At 42.7% G+C, this 21,326-nt stretch overlaps 1 protein-coding gene across 7 annotated transcripts in view; it reads left to right on the forward strand.

Annotated features, from left to right (window-relative positions):
• MBD5 (methyl-CpG binding domain protein 5) overlaps positions 1-21,326 on the forward strand; it is a 126,123-nt gene that overhangs the window by 82,134 nt on the left and 22,663 nt on the right. For 3 of the 7 annotated variants that reach the window (XM_032189794.1, XM_032189795.1, XM_032189796.1), the window contains exons 5-8: positions 3,739-4,417; positions 8,587-8,689; positions 9,499-9,679; positions 12,916-15,054. In XM_032189794.1, the coding sequence (XP_032045685.1) occupies positions 4,305-4,417; positions 8,587-8,689; positions 9,499-9,679; positions 12,916-15,054 (2,536 nt within the window). In that variant the 5' untranslated portion in view covers positions 3,739-4,304. The remainder of the gene's footprint in view (positions 1-3,738; positions 4,418-8,586; positions 8,690-9,498; positions 9,680-12,915; positions 15,055-21,326) is intronic. The other 4 variants (XM_032189789.1, XM_032189790.1, XM_032189791.1 and 1 more) reach the window with 4 other exon arrangements.

The following is a 21,326-nucleotide window of genomic DNA, read 5'->3' on the forward strand; positions in this document are numbered from 1 at the left end:
TTTGATTTACTGGTTTTACATCCACTTATTAATAAAGGAAATGTTATATTGGTATTCATATCATATGTGATAGATCTGAATCCAGGCTATTAGTATCTAATTTAAGCTTCCTTCACATTGTACCAAGTTTTCTGTTTCACCACTTGACTAAAAAATTGTTGAGTATTTTCAGCTGAGTGTGCAAAGAGGCTTCCTAAAGCTCAACGCGCTAAAAAGTGAGACAGTTGCATTAAAAACCGAAAACATACTTTTTGCGTATGAAAATTAAGGGGAAATTTCTCATGGGGGAAGGGGCTTGGGGGGCTGGACTGGGGAAACAATTTGGTGTCGTTTTACACAGTTCTGCAACGAAATATTTTGAAGCATATTGTAATGAAAGTGGACTGCAAAACAAATCTGAAAGGCATGTCTTGGCGCACAGAAAAAAAGGAGTAATTGATTTAGATGTGGAAAGTTGTGCTCCTCGTGGTGAGATAACACGAGTTGTCTGGAGCTGTTACGAGATTACAGAGAAGAGGTATTTATTACATGGGTTGATGAAAATCAGCCCTTTGGCTAGAATCCAGTGTCCAAAATACTTGGGATCTGCTCCAAAGTCCAAATACTTTCTAAAGCAATCCGAAGTACTTCGGCTGGAGCACTCTGACAGCGAGAAGGGAAATGGTACCTCGGAGGAGACTGGTTTTCTGCAGCTTGGTTGGAAGACCGGCCTGGTAAGAAATGGAAAGGTGTGAGTAGTCAAAGGGATGTTCTGTTTGTCAGAGCATCCCCAGCCGTGCTGATCCCTACTAGGATTAAAGCATCTGTTTTTAGTGGCGATGGTTTGCCCAGCCCAGCTGAGCAGTGCCACTGCCCTGTGGCTGTCCTCTTACACTGCAGCTCCTTGTCTCATGGTATAAAACGTGTCACACCACCAGCCCGAGCCAGCGCTAGGGTGAACAAGAGCCAGACCCAGACTACTTGGCGTGACTCTCCTCCTCTTTCACTGCCATCTTCCTTAGCTCCATTTCCTCTGGCTGATAACCAGCTGTCAGGAAGATGCGAAGGGTGTCTCTTAACTCAGATGTGGAGAGAGGTGGATTAACTCATTTGGCAGAAGTCTGCGCTGTGCTTAACTTCTCTTTCATTATATGCAGCTGAATAAAGTACCATACGAGGGTTACTGAAGGATTTCTCTACCAAGACATCAGTGGTGATCCCTTATTTTTGCTGTCTATACCTAATAGCAATACGCAGTGGTCACAATACTTGATATTTTATTGCCGGTGGTTTGTGGAAATCCATGCAGAATTGCAAAGTAACATCACTTCTGTAAGTGTTTTCATACGAATGCATCAAACCTGCCTCTTTACCGATCACCTGGGTGCTCCTGAGAAGCTTCCAGAGAGCCTTGGACATCCTTTCTGTCATTCACCGCACGCAGCCGCACCGGTGGGTCCTCACGGAGCACAACTGCTTCGTTTTTTTGTTGTACGTCACTCGGGTCTTGCGATAGTTCACAGTTTTTCAGTCTCAGGAAAAAGCCACACAAACACCAGACTTTGACTGAAGGCGTGTGATTGAAGCAGCCATTTTATTCCCGTCCACTGTACTGAATCAAAACAGTCGAATATTTTCCACAGAAGAGGCAGTAATGTGGATTCTTTTGGTACGATTTCAAGCTGCATGCGGTACAGAAAAAGGGTTTATCTGATTAGATGATGATAAGCATTACGGGGGTGATAGAATGGGATGTTAGCTGGTGCAGGGCGTTGCGGAACCAGGAGAAATATAAGGTTACTTCAAAGTGTCTTTTGCTGCTTGTGCAAAAAAAGGGATTGATGGCTATTATTTTCTCGTAATGGATCCGATGTAATTGCCCTAAATAGCGACGTGAGCCACGGTAAGACTGGGCTAAGAGATTAGCAACCCTCTCTGCAGTGCTTCCAGTATTTTACATAGGTATTTTCTGATTCAGATTTTACCGCATTATTGAAAATTAATTCTGAATAAAAACACAGGGAGGTTATTTACCTATTTTAGCCTTACACAGGACCCGTAATAGAACTGCCAATGCACCGTTCAGCAATAGTGCTGAAACTTAAATGTAACTTCTGCCTTGTTCGTGGTGAAACATCGTCTGTTACTTCCTTAATCAGGACAAAACCAATCAGGTAGGCAAAGCAAAACTTCCAAACTGAAAACCTGACGGGACTCAAGAAGCTCGACCTCTTGCCAGGGGCTTCCCCCAATCCCATTTCTGTTGACCAGGTCTGAAGGTTAAAGGATGTGTTGTCCTCCTGTGAGAGAGCACGGTGGTGTGTGCGCCCTTGGCTCCGTCCTTCCCGACCTTGTACCTGCTCACCTGTGCCCCGTCCGTGGGGAGCTCCGCTGCGGTGTTGGGTGGAAGAGCTGCGGGGATTGCTGGGGGCAGAACATCCTGAATCCATTGGGCGTCTGTCGTGGTTCTGTCTGCAGATCTCAGCACCTTAGCCAAGGGGATATGGGAGCTGGCTCCTTCCTACTCCACACCAGTTTCGAAAATGTCTTTTTTTTTTTTTTAATGTCGCCTTCTGAAAGTTGCATTTATACGTAGCACATCAAAAGTGCACATCCTGTGTTAAGTGTACTTAGGAGAATGTTTTCAAGGACCATATTTATGTCTCTGGGGCCTTCCTCTAGTGGTCTGGAAGGGAGGAGCTGCTGTTACACGCTGACGTAGCACATTGCTGGTACTGTTGTTGCAGAAATGCTGTGGGATCCTCAGTCTTAATGCTCCACTTCTATCTCAGAAAACTTTGCTTATTAAAATCCATCGGGTCTATAGTAACATTTACTATGTTTTTACATGTAAGCATAACATTAGTAGTGGGAAGAGGGGAGAATTGATGTACAATTCCAAATAAAACTCATTAACGTCGTTACTACAGTAGTCATCAATGCCATTTTATTTTTTGAGCTGTAGACATGCTTTTTATGACATTTACTATTTAAATTGCAAATTCTGTGTCTGCCTGCCTTAATAAAACTTCCAATCTGGAGAGTTAAGTCACATCTGCTCTATTTGAAAAACTGTTTGGTGGGATAACATAGGTTGTGCAATCCTGAACCACCTTAATGAAGAGTTGCTCATAAAGCAGAATAATATGGGGGGAAATTATTACATATGGTACTCAAATATTTTCATAGGTATGCTGAGAGCAGTGCAGAAAACCTGAAGATTCTGATACTAAATTTAAGTTAACAAATCCCTAGATACCGACTTTTCCATCTTATACACATTTTTAAAGAAATTATTATTTTCATCTAGACTAAATGTAACATTTTTTCCATTTTTATTGATATTATCAACCTTAATGCAGCTTCCTTCACATTAAATGCATTCGGTTTTATAAACAATTTTCAAAGGGCATTAATCGAGCTAGTCATCTGTTGATGATTTTGAATAGAAGCATATGTGAAACTACTCAGTTAAGAGATATATCCCTTAATTCATTCAAACTGTGCATTAACTATTTAATAACAGTTGCGCTGTCTTGGCATTTAAGATGTAGTTGAGTTGCATTCACATATAAATAGAGTCTGCTAGCAGGATTGTATCTTTACTGTGTGCCTTATTTTGATGGTTTCATTGACATTTAAAATTTTGATTCTAAGCTCTTTAAATGGATGCAGCTGTATACATCTTCACGAGTTACTGAGCTGGGCTGAAAGACTTGTGCAAATGGCTCATGTGTTTTCTATATCTGTATTTTTCAGGCTGCTTTATTGGAGCCAGGGAGTCATGAAAGAAACTCAAGAAGAGAGCTTGGATAATGAACGGAAGATAAAAAGAAAACAAAAAGAATGTGGCATATAAAGGGTATAATACCTGGAGGTATTAGATCTGACTCATATTTATAAAAAATGAGACGAGCTTTCACAAAATACAAGTTATCTTAGTCATCAAGCTTGGAGCCATGCTGTTGAACTAGAAATTCTCCTTTTCCCCATTCTCCTTTCTGACAGGTAACAAAGGATTGGTGAATTATGATTTTCCCAAGTTGGAAGCACTAATTTTTATCTATATAGTTCATCCTTATGAATATATAAGGAGTTAAACATTGCATATTTAATGTGGATTATAATGGGAAACTGACTCATTAACAAAAATGGCCACTTTTAAGGACCTGGTTTCAAACTGAGCTGGAGCCTCCCAATGCACTTTGTACAATTTGGGGAAAGGTGTACTGAATGGCCTTCTTTGGGAGGCCATGATGACATGTAGTAAAAGGATATCATCTTACTGTTGATATCTTTGAAGACTCATAAACAGAAACAGAAAAATGAATGGTGGAAAGGAGTGTGACGGAGGGGACACGGACGGAGGGCCACCAGCAGTGCAAGTTCCCGTTGGTTGGCAGCGACGGGTGGACCAAAGTGGAGTGCTCTATATCAGGTAAGGTTATCTAAAGAGATGACTGTCGTCGTTTTCATTGCAGTTTTGCCACAGCATGTGGTAAATCAGTGACTTGGCTACTCTTCTGTACTCAAAGATTTCAAGGGTTTCTTCTTTTGGAAGAGCTAGACTATCATCTTTCTGATGATGTTAGTGGAGTCCACCTGAGCTGTGCCATTTGCATGCCCATAACACACACTCTGTCATTACAAATCTAATATTGCTTGGTCTTGAAAATTTGATATCCTTCCTATACATTTTGCTCTAGGCACGAATAGTTCTTTATTACTTATTATTGTCATGTGGATTTTAAAGCTGAGCAGTAGCAAATTTAACCTTACTTAATGCCTTAATTATTCAAACCTTTTACAATGAAACTAGCCAGAGGATTTGTTATGTCACACCTAAGATGATGAGAAATCTCTCTCATTGCCTTTTCCTTGCACCAGCATTGGCTTTTTATAGGAGCCTTTGCTGGTCAAGTTCAAAGCAGCGACCAGGCATGCAAATAATTCATGGCAGGTAAGACAGAGTGGGACATTCTCCTCTCAGCAGCAAGCCTTCAGCTCAGTTCATGCAGCAGCAGGCAACTTTATCCTGACATTCAGTAACTCTTCTCCGTGGTCTCTTTTGGGTTTATGTTCCAGATCTCCATTCTACTTTTCTGGTTTACTTACTGTCTTTTGAAAGGAAGTTAAGTGGGATAACTACTGGGTAGCTGTAGGAAACATCACTCATTATATACCCTGTGAATGTTCTGTGTTCATCACAGAACCGACTGACTGACTTCTGTAGATCCCTCCCATTTCTGGTGTAGAAAAAACAGCAATGCAAGCCTAAAACCAAAGTTTTAGGTATTTTATTTATTCTGTTAGCTTCCTGGATTATTATTAATTTTTTTTGCTTCATCCTGGAGCAGTCAAAAAAATGTATTGAAATTACTATTAAATGAGTGTGTTCAGATAAACATGCTACAAATTACATGTTACTGGAAAAAGACCAAAGTTAGCTTGAACAAAATGTAGGTACAGCAGGTTTACGTCACATGAATCTAAACGACTATCTGTTATTTGCTTAAGCTTATTCCACTATTCTGTGATTAAAATAACCACTTCTATACAACTTTATATATATTAACAATACAAAATTCTTTAATGAGTCACAGCGTACTCCAGTTTTACACTAAACCACCATAAAAGATGAAATGCATTCCAGGATTTCTTATTTATATTCGCAATTAGCAGAATCAAACAAAGTCCATGTCAGCGATACGCATGTCAAAGATAAATTGCCTTCCCCTTGTATTTCTCATTATAGCTATAATTTACCGGGCCTCTGCCTTAGTTAAAAATCAATGAGAAAAAAAGCAGTTGTTTGCTTTGTGTTTGGTTTTGGTTTGGTTTGTTTTCCCTCTGTCATCCCTATATGCAGGCATCAGGACATAAAATTCCTTGGTGTTTTTGTATACCTCCCTAATGATCCTACCTGTTTTTGAATTTTATTTTGTGCAGCTGTGAGAAGCAGGCCACGAAGATTGTGCTGCTTCGAGAGCATGTCTTACACGTTCATAAACTACTAAATTTTGGTATCTGACAATTATTTACTCTTCAGTCTTTTTTTTAATGTATGTTCTCTTTGTTCAGGAGAACTTTATTAATAATATTTCTGTCCTGAATTGCTTTATGCAAAACACTGTGTTTTTTTTTTCTAGTTGACTCTGTTAATCAAATTTACCAGTTTTCTTTTTCAGCCTGGGGAAGCAGGTATTAGTTCTGCCCTCTCTGTAAGTTTTGTCCATGCTGTTTTGTTTTCTCCCCTCAATCCAGTGGTTAGTTTGCTGGTGGCCTTCGGTAAGCCATTCTGCTTAAGGGAAGCCTAGATGATGCACTTGATGTCATCCATTTTCTTATTTGATGAAAGATGTGGAATAGGAAGTGTCAGGAAGAGGATGAGGATGAGTTCATTAGAGGATGAAGTCCTCTAACCCAGCCTCCTGCTGGATGTACTGGGTGAGCCACAGTCAGGCAGGCCAGCTGTTGGTTTGGCCACCTGCATCTTCAAGGGCTGAGCTTCCCCAGCCTCTCTGGATTAGCTGCTCTAGAGCTGCCCAGCCCTTCAGAAGGATCACCCACCCTGAAAATATTCACAGCATTTACTGGGAGAACGGGAGGCCAAACGATACTGACCCAAAAGCTATCCAAGGGAAAATTAGCTTATGCATTAAGATTTAACTGGAATAGATGATTCCAGCTGAATAAGGACTTGTTCTATCTGTGCTTCCTTGTAAAGCACACATGCTGTTCCTTCAACTGTCAACAGGTGCTCTGAATAAAATCCATTAATTAGTTTTTTATTACCTGGTGAAAGCACGGGGCTGAGTGATTTCTTAGTAAAACAGCGCTGCTGTGAGCACCTGGACCTCTTCGTCGGGTTACTGTTTGTGAGGACTCATCGATGGAATAAACTGAGAGAACCGTGCACGAAGGAACATTATTAAAAGCTGTTTTCTTCTAGAAACATAAAAAGAATGAATTGTAATGGTATGGCATTACTGGGAAATAACCAGTGGCCTTAGCACCTGGATTAGCTCAGCTGCTGCACGCCGGTGGCTGCGCGGTGGCGTTTCCTCCTGAAGGCGATGCTCTCCTTACAGTTTGTGTGTGGTGCTGAGCTGAGCTGCAGTGTGATCCCCCTCTGAGGACAGCAGGAAAACTCCTCTGGTCCAGGCCAGGGGAGCACTGATGAGCAAAATTCCACAAGATCTTAGTTGTTGCTGCGAAGTGGGATTTGTTTTCTTCTCTTTTTTTAACCAATAAAGCGGCATCCTAACTCCAGAGCATATTCCCAGAGGTGCCATTTAAATTTTTAAGCATCACAGAACTGTCCTTTAGTGATGTTGCACGTGGATGGGGTGGAACAGAGCAAACACCAGCCTGTGTTCTCCTGCGGGAAGCATCTATAAGTCGCTTTTCTCCACACCTCCAGCATTATTTTTAGGTTGCTTTTATCTTCAGGATGTCCCTGTTACGCGTATCCGACCTAAGCGATTCTAAAATGACCATTTCAGGGCAGGGCTGGCAAATGAATTGCTCACTGAAACTGCTACCATAACTCCACACTTGCAGATGTTGCTTTCCTTCTGCTACACCATGAGGTGTTTATACATGAGGTTTGAAGTACAAAAGTTCGTCGGCGCTTGGAATTTTGACTCTTGGCTGTTTCCACGTCCCAACCCATTCCACTCGAGTTGTTTTGGTTAAAATAAGGGCTTTTCACAGCTGCTATTAGGAAGCAGCGTTGGAGCCAGTCCTCACAAATCGCTGTGTTCTTTCCCTGACAAACAGCTGAGGTGGCTGTGTCATAAAGAGCCGCGTGGAAGTCAGAGGCTCGTGACATGAGAACTTCTTTCACCTTATGAATTAGTGATTTTGCCGTAGCAGAGTTTCCAGTGGCCTATTTTTGGGTATGGAGATAATGATTTTCTGGTGGGAGTTAGAGAAATCCGAGGGCAGTTTATCAGAGCCTCTCTGCACTGGCTTCTTGGTGGGACGCTCCCTTTGACTGAGAGGGTTGAAATTTTAGCTGAACAAACTAAGTTGTTCATGCACCTAACAGACCACAACAGCGGTGTTACTGTTCCCCCTTTTCTCCATGGGTCATCTCCCACTTCTTGAAACACGTTTGTGATGTTTTCTTGTTAAATTAGGCCCTGGTCCTAGAGACTACAGGTGACTGTCACGCCTCCATGGGACTGCAGGGATGGGATGGAAAGGGAGGAGGTCCGTGGGGACTGGAGTCTGCCTGTGGGTTGCACTTTATGGGAGAGAAGCTGGAGAAAAATCATCTCAGTGTTGTTAGGCAGTAGTTAAAGCTTTCTAGCAGGATTGTAATGTGAATACTAAATATCAGTAATCTCAGTTACTTCCTTTGCACTTGCCACGTTTGTTTTTCTGTAGTAAAATCTTCCTTTAAAATCTTTTTTTTATTTTTTTTTAACTGGTTTTGATGCATATCATCTCAGTTCTCGACTAAAAGCAGGAAGTACTTTGAAACTAAATATGGAATCTTAGGTGCCTTCTGTCAAACCTGTCTGTGTGAGCTGTTAGGATGGTTGGTAGAAGTCCTGACCTATCAAATAGCCTGAATTTTTCATTTTTGTTTCTTTACAGTCCCAGTGGGTCTTTATTATCCTGCTTGGAGCAGGTGAAGACTTACTTGCTGACTGATGGAACATGCAAGTGTGGCCTAGAATGTCCTCTTGTTCTTCCCAAGGTAAAGAAATCATAATTCTGGATTTCTGTGCTGTTCGGATTATGGATTTCTGCTCTGTCAGTTAATGACTTAATTTCTGTTCTCATTGTCTATATAAAATAGAAGTGGTGTATACCCAGAGATTGACCATAGAATGCAAACCATTAAATAAATCTCCTTTCTGTCTTCTCCCCACATGGAAAAGATCCGACTCGGTCTTTATGGTGGTTGAACGTTTTCCTATTAAACTGGCAACCTGCCATCAGCACAGCAGCACTGTGTTGGTGTGTGAGGTTCATACGTGATAGCCTCAGCAGGACTTGGTTTGTGGAAGACTCCTAACTAGCTGCTAGGGTTAGGTTGATCCTATGTATTTTAGAGTAAACATAAATATATGTAGTTATAACAGGTATTTTTAAATGTAGTTTTCATAATATTTCCAAGAAGTGTTGAATCACTATAACACCCTGAAAAACACAATTTTATCATCTGCATGCAAATTGTAACTCTTCTTGTCTTTCTAAACACAAAGCCATCTCAACCACCCATAGTCCTTTTTCCCTTCCTCCCCTTTACACTGGGGGCTGTTAAAATTCTCAGTTGCTAAATGACAACTTCTGTGGCTCTGTGTGCTTATTAGAAATATATTTGCTCTTTGTTTATTTCGAAAGATGCTATAAACGTATCTCCTGGACATTGTAGGACCAATCTAGCTGCTCTAAGGAACGGAGGCAAATTTAATTTTATGTACAAAAATTTTTGGTTTAGATATATTTGGGGAGCCTTCTGGCTTTAATCGTTATTTTAAATGTTGGAATTTTTATTCTTAGGTCTTTAATTTTGATCCTGGAGCTGCTGTGAAGCAGAGAACTGCTGAAGATGTTAAAGCGGACGAAGATGTCACCAAACTATGCATACATAAAAGGAAAATTATTGCTGTGGCTACACTTCATAAAAGCATGGAAGCACCACATCCTTCACTAGTTCTAACCAGTCCTGGTGGTGGAACAAGTGAGTAAAATCCTGCAGGATTAGTTATTTAACACATTTAGGATTTATAATTACTATACAAGAACACCCCCGAAGTTCTTCTGTAATTGCAGTAGTAAACATTCAAGTTGAAAATGGAGGTAGTAATTAGAAGGATGTAGGTAGGTAGAAAGTGAGTCTAAAAAGCAGGTCATCCCAGACGAAGAGCATGATTTTCTTGGAAAAGATATCAGATTGTTCTAGACAAAGAAAATACATTAGCCCTCATCTTTTGGAACTGTAGTAATATGTCTGATATTCTGTCACATGGGAAATTAGAGAAGCTGAATAAAGTGATTATAAAGGGATTAGAATGTGGCTAAGGACTTAGCTAAATGGGAAATTGTATTGCAAGGCAGAATATACAGCTAGAGAAGATCTCCACTGTAATTTCTCAAGGATTATTTGTTAGGACCAACCTGGCTTAGCATTTTAATTATCCATATCAACAAAAAATGAAGTAATTTGTTGATGGATGAAACCGATAGGTGCTATCAAAACAAGGGAAGATCCAGAAACGTTGAAAAACTGGGGGATCATTGACACCTGGAGTGAAAGAAAAGGTATAGCAACAAATCCTGTTAATTGTAAGGTTATTCACCTGGGGACTAGTGAAAAAAGCTATTAGCTGTAAATTATTGAGCAAGAAGACCTAGATATACTAACTGATCAAAGATGCCTGTGAGCAGTACCAGATGGCAGTGTGGTGCAGATCAATGTGATTCTGAGACGGAGAAGTACAAATGTCTTTGAATGCTTGCTGCCTTCCTGTGCTGCTGTTCTCGCTAGAGGCACTCAAACTGAAATAGAGCAGAGGCTCTTCTATTAAGCAAGTGCAAAACCTGTTTTATGAAAGTCATCTAAAAGTGCTTAGCTTGTTTAGCCCACCAAAATGGTGCCTGAAAGGAGATGCAGTTGCTGTCAGTAAAGACATCAAGAGAATGGCCACCAGGAAGCAACTTAAACTAAAGGACAAAGTTAGCACTGAAAGAAACAGCTACAAAACCAGAGCTGCATAGAAACATAAACTGAAAATTAGGTCCTTTCTGAGGATTACAAGAAAAGGTTCAGAAGCAGTCTTACAAATCCAAGTAGTTAGGATGGAGGAGTGAAGTTACTTTGAAGATAGAGCTTTGTACGTTTATGGTTATATACTGTGATGCCTACAACATCTGGGAAATGATCCTTGATGTTCTGAGAGATCTTTGTATCCCTGTATCATTATAATTATAGTGGGCTAATTGCTAAGCCCTCTGCGGCCTGAACAAAAGTGGAAAACTTTAAGTATATAAAAATAAATCATTTTAGTTATGTAGACAGGACTAAGATACCAGTGATGTTCATAGTACTGAGGTACTATTGCACTTTGAGATTGCCTTATATGATCTTAAAGCTTTAAATTGTTTTGTTTTTCAATGTACGTTTGTTTTAAGACTGAATAGTACAATTTCCCAAATTACTACGCATTTTCCTGGTTATTTTTTTATTATTCTTTATTAGCTCTACTTAAATTATGTTTCATTTTTAAAAAATAAAGGGCAAAATTAAGGAGGGGAAACATAAATATTTAAGATATGAATGTACTCATTACATCTTCTCTATTAATTAGAATTTTGTCCATCAAGTGAAGAACAAAATTTCCCAATACATTGCCTTGGTAAACAAAATGTCGTTTCAGTTGTGCACACCAAAGTTTGTCCATGTGCTTAGGTCAAGCACTAAATGTGAGGGTTCCTGTACATATTATATTTTGTAGTTCAGTCTTGAGGTTTCTCCCCAGAATGAGACTTCAGTTATATTTTGAGAAAAGGAATGTGTTTGTTTCTGTCATGATGTAGCTGGTTGAGTAAATAGAATGAAGGCAGGACTCTCGCTGCCATTCATCTCCTACGACCAGAGAGAAGGAAAGAAGGGAACAGAGTTCTTGTGAGCAGGGGAATTTAAAGGTACCTCTGAATTCATTTGAACATGAAATGTAGCTCACTACTCAAGTCTAAGTTTGCATATTCAGAGGCTGCATGCCAAGAATGTATTCATTTTCCTTTGCTGAGCTCACGCTGCAAACTGAATTACAAATTCCCAGAGCAGTAAAGCTGGCAGAAAGTCCATCAGACTTGGAGCTGCCTGTGAGGGTATTCCGAAAATAAAATATTGAAAAAATATTTATTTCTTAAACAAAACTGATATTAGTGGGTAGAAAAGGAAAGCGATCTGGTGCGTGTTGGAAGGTCTAGTCCTAACACAGTAATTTTTTCCATAGCATAAGGTTTCACACGTGCACATATAAATATCCTCAAAGCCTTTATCCTGAAAACAAGCATAAAAGGTGAAGCCCATTCTTGAATTTAGTATCTTGATACCAAACTAATTTTTTTGCAGAAGCTGCAGGAAAAGCCTTCATTCAGTGAAATATTGCAGGACATTATATAACGTGCTCACCTTTTTAGCAAAGCAGTTCCAAAGAAGAGATTAACTCAGAAGACTGACACTCGGTGCCTGCAGGGCCAGTGAGTGATGCAGAGCAGCGGGGATGCTGCACCCTGCCTAGCTCAGCCATGTCCTCTTAGATCTGTGCAATTAAGTGCTCTGCTGAATAGAAATCCGGGCCAGAGTTGTATGGCACGGTTCCCCATTCATCCTCATCAGGTGCAACGTTTGGGGCAGGACTTTTTGTCTGTAGGACAAGGGGAAATTAGTCTGAACCCTTCTTGGACCTTGTTCCTCCTGTACTCAATAGATGGTGCCAGAGGCTCCTTTTCCCTGCGATAGTTCTGCCAGCTCTTCTAGCTGGGGCTGAAGCTGAAGAGATGATGCTGGAGAGTCAGGTGTAGGACACTGGAGATGATGGATGCTTAGAGGGGAGATAGAAAAGGGGAGGAAATAATAAAAATAAAATAACTTCAGGAATTGATGTTGTGGACAGATAGTGCTGAAATACATTTATGTGGGTAGCAAGGGTGCTACGAAGCACAAGATCTAAAGAGGTCCCTATTTCTGCGGGCTTTTATATGGAAAATGGAGTTGTGGTCTGTGCAATTGCAGTATGCAGTAGGGTAGCGTGCACCACTCCAGCAACTGGTTGGTGATTTAGCTGTTATTTCTGTTTAAGCAAACGTTCAGCCAAAAGGCTTTTGTGAGTGTTTTCACACCCAGTAGTTGTGCACTGAAATGTGTGATACCAGCCTTCAAAATAGTAATTGTTGTGTTTCTAATACCAGGTGCAACTCCGGTAGTTCCTACTCGAGCAGCAACTCCGAGATCGATGAGGAATAAATCACATGAAGGAATTACAAATTCTGTGATGCCAGAATGTAAGACTCCTTTCAAGTTGATGATTGGGGCATCTAATGCCATGGGTAGGCTTTATGTGCAAGAAATGGCTGGAAGCCAGCAACAAGAACTTCATTCTGTCTATCCTAGGCAGAGATTGGGTAGTAATGAACTTGGACAGAAGTCTCCATATCGTGGCAGTCATGGTGGGATGCCCAGTCCAGCTTCATCAGGATCGCAGATATATGGAGATGGCTCCATCTCTCCTAGGACTGACCCACTTGGAAGCCCTGATGTTTTCACGAGGAACAATCCCAGCTTTCATGGAGCACCCAACTCAAGTCCTATTCACATGAACAGGACACCTCTGTCTCCACCATCAGTAATGCTACATGGTTCTCCCATACAGTCATCCTGTGCAATGGCTGGAAGGACTAATATACCTCTTTCCCCAACCTTGACCACAAAAAGCCCCGTAATGAAAAAAACCATGTGTAATTTTTCAACTGGTATGGAAATACCACGAGCAATGTTCCACCATAAACCGCCCCAAGGTCCGCCCCCACCTCCTCCACCGCCTTCTTGTGCTCTTCAGAAAAAGCCATTAACATCAGAAAAGGATCCACTTGGCATTCTTGACCCTATTCCTAGCAAACCAGTCAATCAGAACCCTGTTATCATTAACCCAACTACTTTCCATTCAAATGTCCACTCTCAGGTACCCGTGATGAATGTAAGCATGCCTCCTGCTGTCGTCCCTTTGCCAAGTAACCTTCCTTTGCCAACGGTAAAACCCGGTCACATGAACCATGGAAGTCATGTTCAAAGAGTTCAGCACTCGGCTTCGACCTCGCTGTCTCCTTCGCCGGTGACGTCCCCCGTTCATATGATGGGCTCCGGGATCGGAAGGATCGAGGCTTCTCCCCAAAGATCACGTTCTTCTTCCACGTCATCAGATCATGGAAATTTCCTGCTGCCTCCAGTAGGACCGCAGTCGTCTTGTACTGGTATGAAAGTTCCTCCCCGGTCCCCAAGGTCAACAATAGGGTCACCAAGACCATCTATGCCATCTAGCCCTTCCACCAAGCACGATGGACTTAATCAATACAAGGACATCCCTAACCCATTAATTGCTGGAATGAGTAATGTGTTAAATCCTCCAAACAATGCAGTTTTTTCTACTGCATCGGCTGGAAGTGGTTCGTTGAAGAGTCAGCCTGGTTTGCTGGGAATGCCTTTAAATCAGATCTTGAACCAGCACAATGCTGCCTCTTTTCCAGCAAGTAGTTTACTCTCAGCAGCAGCCAAAGCACAGCTAGCAAATCAAAATAAACTTGCTGGTAACAACAATAACAGCAGTAGCAATTCTGGACCTGTTGCCAGCGGTGGCAACAACGAAGGACATAGCACTTTAAATACCATGTTCCCTCCTGCTGCCAACGTGCTTCTACCAACGACTGAAGGGCAAAGTGGTCGAGCAGCGCTGAGAGATAAGTTGATGTCTCAGCAGAAAGATCCTCTGAGAAAAAGAAAGCAGCCAACCACCACGGTGTTGAGTTTGCTGAGACAGTCTCAGTTGGAGAGCTCTGGAGTTTCCAAAGCTGGATCTGATTTGATAAGAAAGCAAAGTCAAAGCTCGTTTCCCATCAGCTCTATGTCCCAGTTACTTCAGTCCATGAGTTGTCAAAGCTCCCACATGAGCAGCAATAGTACCACCAGTTGTGGGAGCTCAAACACTGTCTTGCCTTGCTCTGGTAACCAGATGCATTTCGCAGACACCAGTATGAATTCTGGCACTCTTCAGAACTCGCTGGCGCAGAGCTTACCGTTACGAGGGGAAGGGCTGCACTGCCAGAACACAAACACTAACTTTGTCCATGGTACTAGCCCAGGCACAACCAACCATCTCGCAGGTTTAATAAATCAGATGCAGGCTAGCGGGAACTGTGGGATGCTCAGTCAGTCAGGAATGGCTTTAGGAAATTCATTACATCCGAACCCACCTCAGTCAAGAATCCAGGCATCCTCCACTCCAGTGATACCAAACAGCATTGCTAGCAGCTGTAATCAAACAAGTCCTGAAGCAGGTATGTCTCCTTTTAAAAGGATACCCCTATGTTTGACTGTTTGGAAATATATGGTGACTGTTTTTAAATGGGTTCCTTTTACTTACCTCCTTTCTAAATTTGAGTTTACCGGTATGAAAAGTATGCCTATTTCCTGCTAGTATGCACACACTCAGAAATAAAACAAAGAAAAAACAGCGGTAGCCCAAAATTTATCTCCCTTTTTCTGAACAAAACCATCCTGGCCTCGTTCCTGTTACAACTCTCGCTTTTCTTAACTTCTACACCCTGTTCATAAATAAAATCCGTGCACTTTTGTACACACCTAGACCTCAGTTGTTGTCTCTTGCCCAAATAAATTGTGTTTCTGCATCATGCCGTGCTACTTCAACCCTAGAAGGCTGTGGCTAACCTGGTAGTTTATGTCCACGTGTTATACAGTGTTCTTTATTACTTGTGTTAACTAGTTAGCTGTTGTCCAAGCTTGAAGCAGACACTAGGAATATAAAAGTTTTCAAAATAACCTTTTTGAGGGGCAGGGAGTGGGAGTGCAAAGTCTGTGTTTGCCTTTACCGTGATAATTTTGCTGTGCTGGTTATTAAATGGTTGAATAAACTGTGTGTTCGGTTGGAAGAGTAGCGAGGTTTCCTGATTTGTTCATCAGTGAAGACGTTGAGGGGAAGCAGGTATGGCCCTGCTGCTGGCTTTGGGCTGCTTCATGGTAAAAGGGAGACAGATTGAAAATGTTTATTTCATTTTACAACTGTTGGCTGAACAAAGTATGAGTTTTTGTAAGGTAATACTGTGTTAATTTCGTAAGGGGGAAAGAAAACCTCTGGTATCTCAGTTTTTCAGCTTGGTTCTCTGTCAAAGTTTGTGTTTGCTACAGTCATAGCTAAATCACATCGGGTGGAATGAAAGTGGCCATAAGTGTGCAAGCTGTCCGTGTCCTTCAGCCAAGAAAGCACCTGATACGTGCTCCCGATCTTCCTCAAAGACAGCTGCTTATTCTTTGAAATACAGAACTGAATTAAATAGCTGAAAAATACTTTTTAAAAGTCCTGCTGATGATACTTGCTAATGACTTCTAAGGGTTTCTCTCCGTTCCTGGGGAAATGAGGCATTTCTGCCTGAGCTGTCTCAGTGGTTTGTGTCACCAGCAAGCAGCTATTAATCCTGGCATGGCTGTTTTGCCTTGTCATGCTGACAAAGAAGTTTGCCTTGTATATTCTTTCTATTCTGAGACCTTGTACTCTCCTGTGAGCAGAACAAAGGTCTCCTTTTGCCTAGGAGCCTGCTTCCTTGTCCCTCTAAGCATACCACAAAATCTCTTCGCGAGAACTCTTTGGGTTTCCCCCTCTTTTGGGGCCAGTGGGAATCAGTGGCGTGGGTTCCCCTGGACTGTCCAGGCAGCTGAAGAAAGCTGTGAAGCTATTGCAGCGTGGGACTGCTTTGCCCTGCAGAGGACAGAAGAGACCGAATGTTACGTGAGATGAGAGCCCCACGTGCCAGCAGCTGCCACCAAGAAGCTGAGCTGTAGTCATTTGCCTCGTGTGGGGAAAGGGTTGGCAAGGCTGGAGCTCCCCGCAGGAAATTCAGGCTGCAACTGATCAACAGAAGCTTTGTGCTGTCTAAAAGTTTTCAATAAAATGTTTCGTAAAGGCTATTAAGGTGGGCTTAATTCATCCTGGTGTGGGACCTTCTTGTCCCTGCTCCATGGCTGTGACCCCAGCCCCGTGCTGCAGCCGTGCCCCCCTCGGTGTGCTCGTGAGGTAGCACGGCCGTCGTCATCTCTCCTCGTGCAGTTAGAGCCATGTTTTGGGATGGTGGCCCTTGTCTTCAGGCAAGCCAAATTCCTTCCTGAGAAGAGGAATCCTTGTATGAGGAAGAGACAGTCGTGGCATCAGCTCTCAGACTCCTGCGGGACAGCAGCAGCACAACGGATCCGTGCAATGTGCATGCGCCCCGAGCTGCACGCTGCTCTTAGAGGCTATTGGCAGGCCCTGTGAAGTAAGGCTTCAACGCAAGCAGCTAATTCAGATATATAACCCCATCTGGGAGATCCTGCTCTGCTCTCTGCCGGCTTCTGATTCACCTGAAACCTTCTTTCAGGCCACTGCAGTTAAACCAGATGAGGACGGCGTTTCTGGTGCCCTAGAGAGAACTGTTGGAATTACAGCAGTGCCATTGTAGGGGCTCAAACTCACCCTTTTGTTTTCTTATCCAAATGAAAAATGGTAATTCCGGGTAGGCTGCTGATGGGGTTTGTGCCATCAGTTTTGATGCTTGTGAAATACCCACAGCCTGCATTTCTCCAGGTATTTCTTTCTGAATACCCACAATGGTAGAAGCCTACAGACCCGTTTTCCTTTCAAGATGAAATTTCAGAAGCTGGCACCTTTGCGTGATTCCCAGAGGCAAGGCCCTAGCACGGGGCATAAACCTTCCTCCAGCCTCCTCCTGAGCCATCGCGGAGGCATGTGGCTGGGGCATCACGTCTGAGCCTAACCCACTGCCTGGAAAAACCCAGACTGGATATTTTGCTGTGTCTGCAGCAGCATGGCAGCATCCTTGCCTTGACCCACGTGTGAAATGCTGAGAGTTTTGCTTCACTACTAACCTTTAAAAATAAAAGTTTGTTGCTAGGCTTGCGCTCAGTGATGTAGGATGTGAGCAAAACCCCGAGAGGTGTGTTAGGAATTGTTCTGCACGGGGTTGGCAATTCTGGTGTCTGAGTTTTGTTGTGTCAAACACGCAGAAGGAGCCCTGCGTACAGAGTGTAGTGAATAAGCTGCCCTCAGGAAACTCGTGTTCATATTGGAGTTCGTGGCTTTTTATTTTTGCTTTGTTTCTGTGTATTTTAATTGCTAAATCTGTTTTGTTTGTGTGCCGGTGTTGAGAATAGCTACTGATCAGAGAATAGATCCGGAGAGAAAAGGCTGCGAATCACCACAAGGAGAGGGCTGCGTGTGGCCTGAGCTCTCAGTTACACGTTAACCGCATGGACCGGGTTTCATTCTGGCTCTTGTTGTCCTCTTTCCAGACAATATCGTTAGTTTCCAGGCGATTTTCAGTGCGAGTGTGATGGAATTAAAAATGAATAAATGTAAAAATTAAAATTTTTGTTTATGCAGTAGAGAGCTTTTTTACTCTTCCCATTTCGAGCCCTCGAAAACCTATTATGCTTAATTAATTTTTATGAACAACACCTGCCTTTTACTGTACTCCTGTAGTATTTGGGTTGCAAACACTATTTTATAGCAGCAGTCCTATAGGAGGAGCTAGCATCAAATCTGTGTGGGTTATTTACAGCTATTCATTTTGGAAAAAGGCCATTTTTCTGCCAGGAGACTGGGTTCCAGACTCCTTTTTTCTGATGAGTAGTGCTTGTATTTCTGTCAAACTCTGACATTGAATTTCTCGTTACGAATCGAGTCCTCAGGCTTCTGACACAAACCGAAGGCACATCCAATTTGCTAATTTGGCGGCCTTAAGATTTATTCATTACACCCCTTTGCCTCCCAGATGGAGGCTTTGTGTTTGTGGGTGCTTTTTGCTAAAAAGGGGCCGCGTCTCTGTGCCACCCAGCTCATTGCAGAGGCTGCTTCGTTTTCTGTCCTGCTGTTCGGATGTGAAGCTAGTTCAGAAGTCTGCTGGGTGTAAGTGGTGAGCATTCAGCACTGCAAATCCTGCTGGCAATGCAAAATGTGTGAAGGAGGGGATAGAGGTAAACAAGTGGAAAAAGTATTTAGGAGTCACAGTATTGCTGATGAGGGAAGTCAAGGAAGCCAATACGGAGCTAACACAGTAACTGTGGCTAATAGGAATGGAGACAATAAAAGATCTCCAATATCAGATCATCAGAAACATGAGGAACTATAAATCTGCAAGTTTAATAGTGACAAATAGAGGACAGATTTGGAGGAAAAAAAAGTATTGAAGCAATATCCCTTCCTTAGATTCGGAATAATAATTTTTTACTGCTGAGTTTTACAGAACAGAAAAAGTTCTGGGATGTAATTAAATCAGAGGAGCACACGAGAGCAATGCAGATCGCCTCGGAGCTTCTCTCCTCCTTGTTTTAGTACACTCAAGTAGGGTGTAATGTAATTGGGAATGTTGCCTTGGAAAGCAATGACTCAAGAAGGGTTTGAGGAGCCTTTGATTTAATAGCCTTAATGCAAGCGGTCAGCTCGGTGACGCTGCAAAACAGAAGGCAGGAAAGAAGCTGGGCTTGGGAGCACAAAACCCAGACGTGCTCGGGGGATCTTGGGGTGCTCCTGGCCCTGTGCACAGCTTGAGAAAGCCGGAGCTGGGACGTGGCGGCATGCTGAGTGGCCGCTGCTCATCAAAGCTACAGAAATAGTGGGGATTTCAAAGGAGGAGCACTCTTACAACCAGCCTCACAGATCAGGATTTCATCCTGCTGCAGCCTGAAGGACTCATGTAAGGCTTTTTTTCTGCCGAACTTAGAGTTGGCTGGAGTTCTGCCAAGTGGAGCCATCAGGGGTTGTCTTCCCCTGGCAGAACCAGCAATGATCTTGTTGATAATCAGATCGCCATTCAGAGGGAAAATACCTTCAAATCAGACCGGCCTTTGCCTTTTTCTTCTTCACCAGCATGGGGGACGGTCTTGAGGACATGTCCCAGTTCTCTGCTGTTTGTAATGGGCTGTTTTCTCTTCCTTTTTGCCTCTAGTGCCGAGCTAAGGCTCCTGAGGAACTAATTGCTTTAGCCTAACTAAAGCATTTGTCCTTAATCTACATGAAAAACACAGATCTGTGGTACAAAGAGTATGGAGAGAGGGTTTATTTTAGAATATGTCACCTTAAAGGTGTACAAAGCAGCATAGTCTTACACGTGAGCCTCTGGATTTGCTCCCCAATATCACCTCCATGTATTATGGAACTATAAAATCAGCTTTTTAACTTCAAATTGAGAAGAGTGGCTGGCTGGCATCCTTTACGGGGCTCGTGGCTGAGCAGAGCGTCTTGTGAAACTCAAATAAGCCCTGGACAGGATGCCAAGCAGCCACTCTGCTAATTGGAAGGCCAATTGAATTGTTCTATTGCTTTGGGGTTTGGGTGCTTGTATAAGCATTTCAGGCTTTCCTTGGTGGGTGGGGGAAGGCAGGGAAATAGTGTTATAGGGGATCGCTGCTGTTTGCAGGCTGGCATGACTTCTCCATATTCCACCCCAGGTTCCCCTCTTATTGTTTTTGGGCAGAAAAATTGTGATTATTTTCCTTTTCAAACACAAACTGTAAAGAAAGTCTTCTGTATGAAAAATGGGATTTCCAGGTATGATAACGTGAGGCAGATCAAGGCTGCTCCCTCCCCTGCCATCGAAATGCCGGTTCCAATTTGTGTGCTGCTTTTAAATCTTGATAGAGGTCTTGTGCACGAAACGGCTCTCGTGCTCTGAACATGCAGGAATTACCGACTTAATAGGCATCAGTGATGGCATTAGGTACCTGTGATTGTTAACGGGGGATTTTTATTTCTCTGGCATAAAGAGCCTTGCTACCAGGAGGCTTACAGCAGAGCACGGAGCTTGCTCAGACACAGCTCAGGCTCCTCCTGTGGGGTTTTGGTTTTTTAAATTTGAATTTGCCATAATTCACGCTCTTTGCTAACCAGGCTCCTGCCTCGTTATTGTTTTAACCAGCATACATTTTTCTGAGAACTTATATTGATAATAATGCAGGTACTTGCAAAACTAATACTAATAGTGCAGAAAGTCCTACTTTGTTAAAGACGTGATTGTGGAGAAAAAAAATGTGGGATTTCCCATACCTAGTTGGTTCTCTGTGCCTTCTGAAAATATTAACCAGAGCCAACAGAGGCAACGCAAGACGTGGAGAGGGCACTGTGGCAGGAAATAATGCTTTTTATTGCACTTCCAGTTTCCCGAATTTGAAGAAAATTAAAAAACCAAAATGCTAGGCGGGTAAGGTGACTTTCCCCCAGTCGCTTCAAAAACAGCAGTGAAGGTACAGCGTAGAAGAGAAGTCAGAACAGATGGGGGCAAGGAGAAGAACCAAGATTGAAATTCAGTCAAGTATTTAAATACCTAATTTTAAGCATTTCTGTTGTCCTAGACCCTGGTTTGGGCTTTCTGCCCTGACTTTTAGGAGGTGCCACGGCTGCACGCACGGTGTTCGGGGTGGGCAGCGAGCGCCTTCTGTTGGGGCAAGGTGCTGGACCTTACCAGGCCAGTCCTGGCTTTAACTGGACCAAACATTTTATTTATCAGTTTGTGATTTCTCCGTGGTCTGCAGGAGCACGCAGTTT

The sequence above is a fragment of the Aythya fuligula genome, chromosome 6 (genome assembly GCF_009819795.1).
Source record: "Aythya fuligula isolate bAytFul2 chromosome 6, bAytFul2.pri, whole genome shotgun sequence".
NCBI lineage: Eukaryota > Metazoa > Chordata > Aves > Anseriformes > Anatidae > Aythya > Aythya fuligula.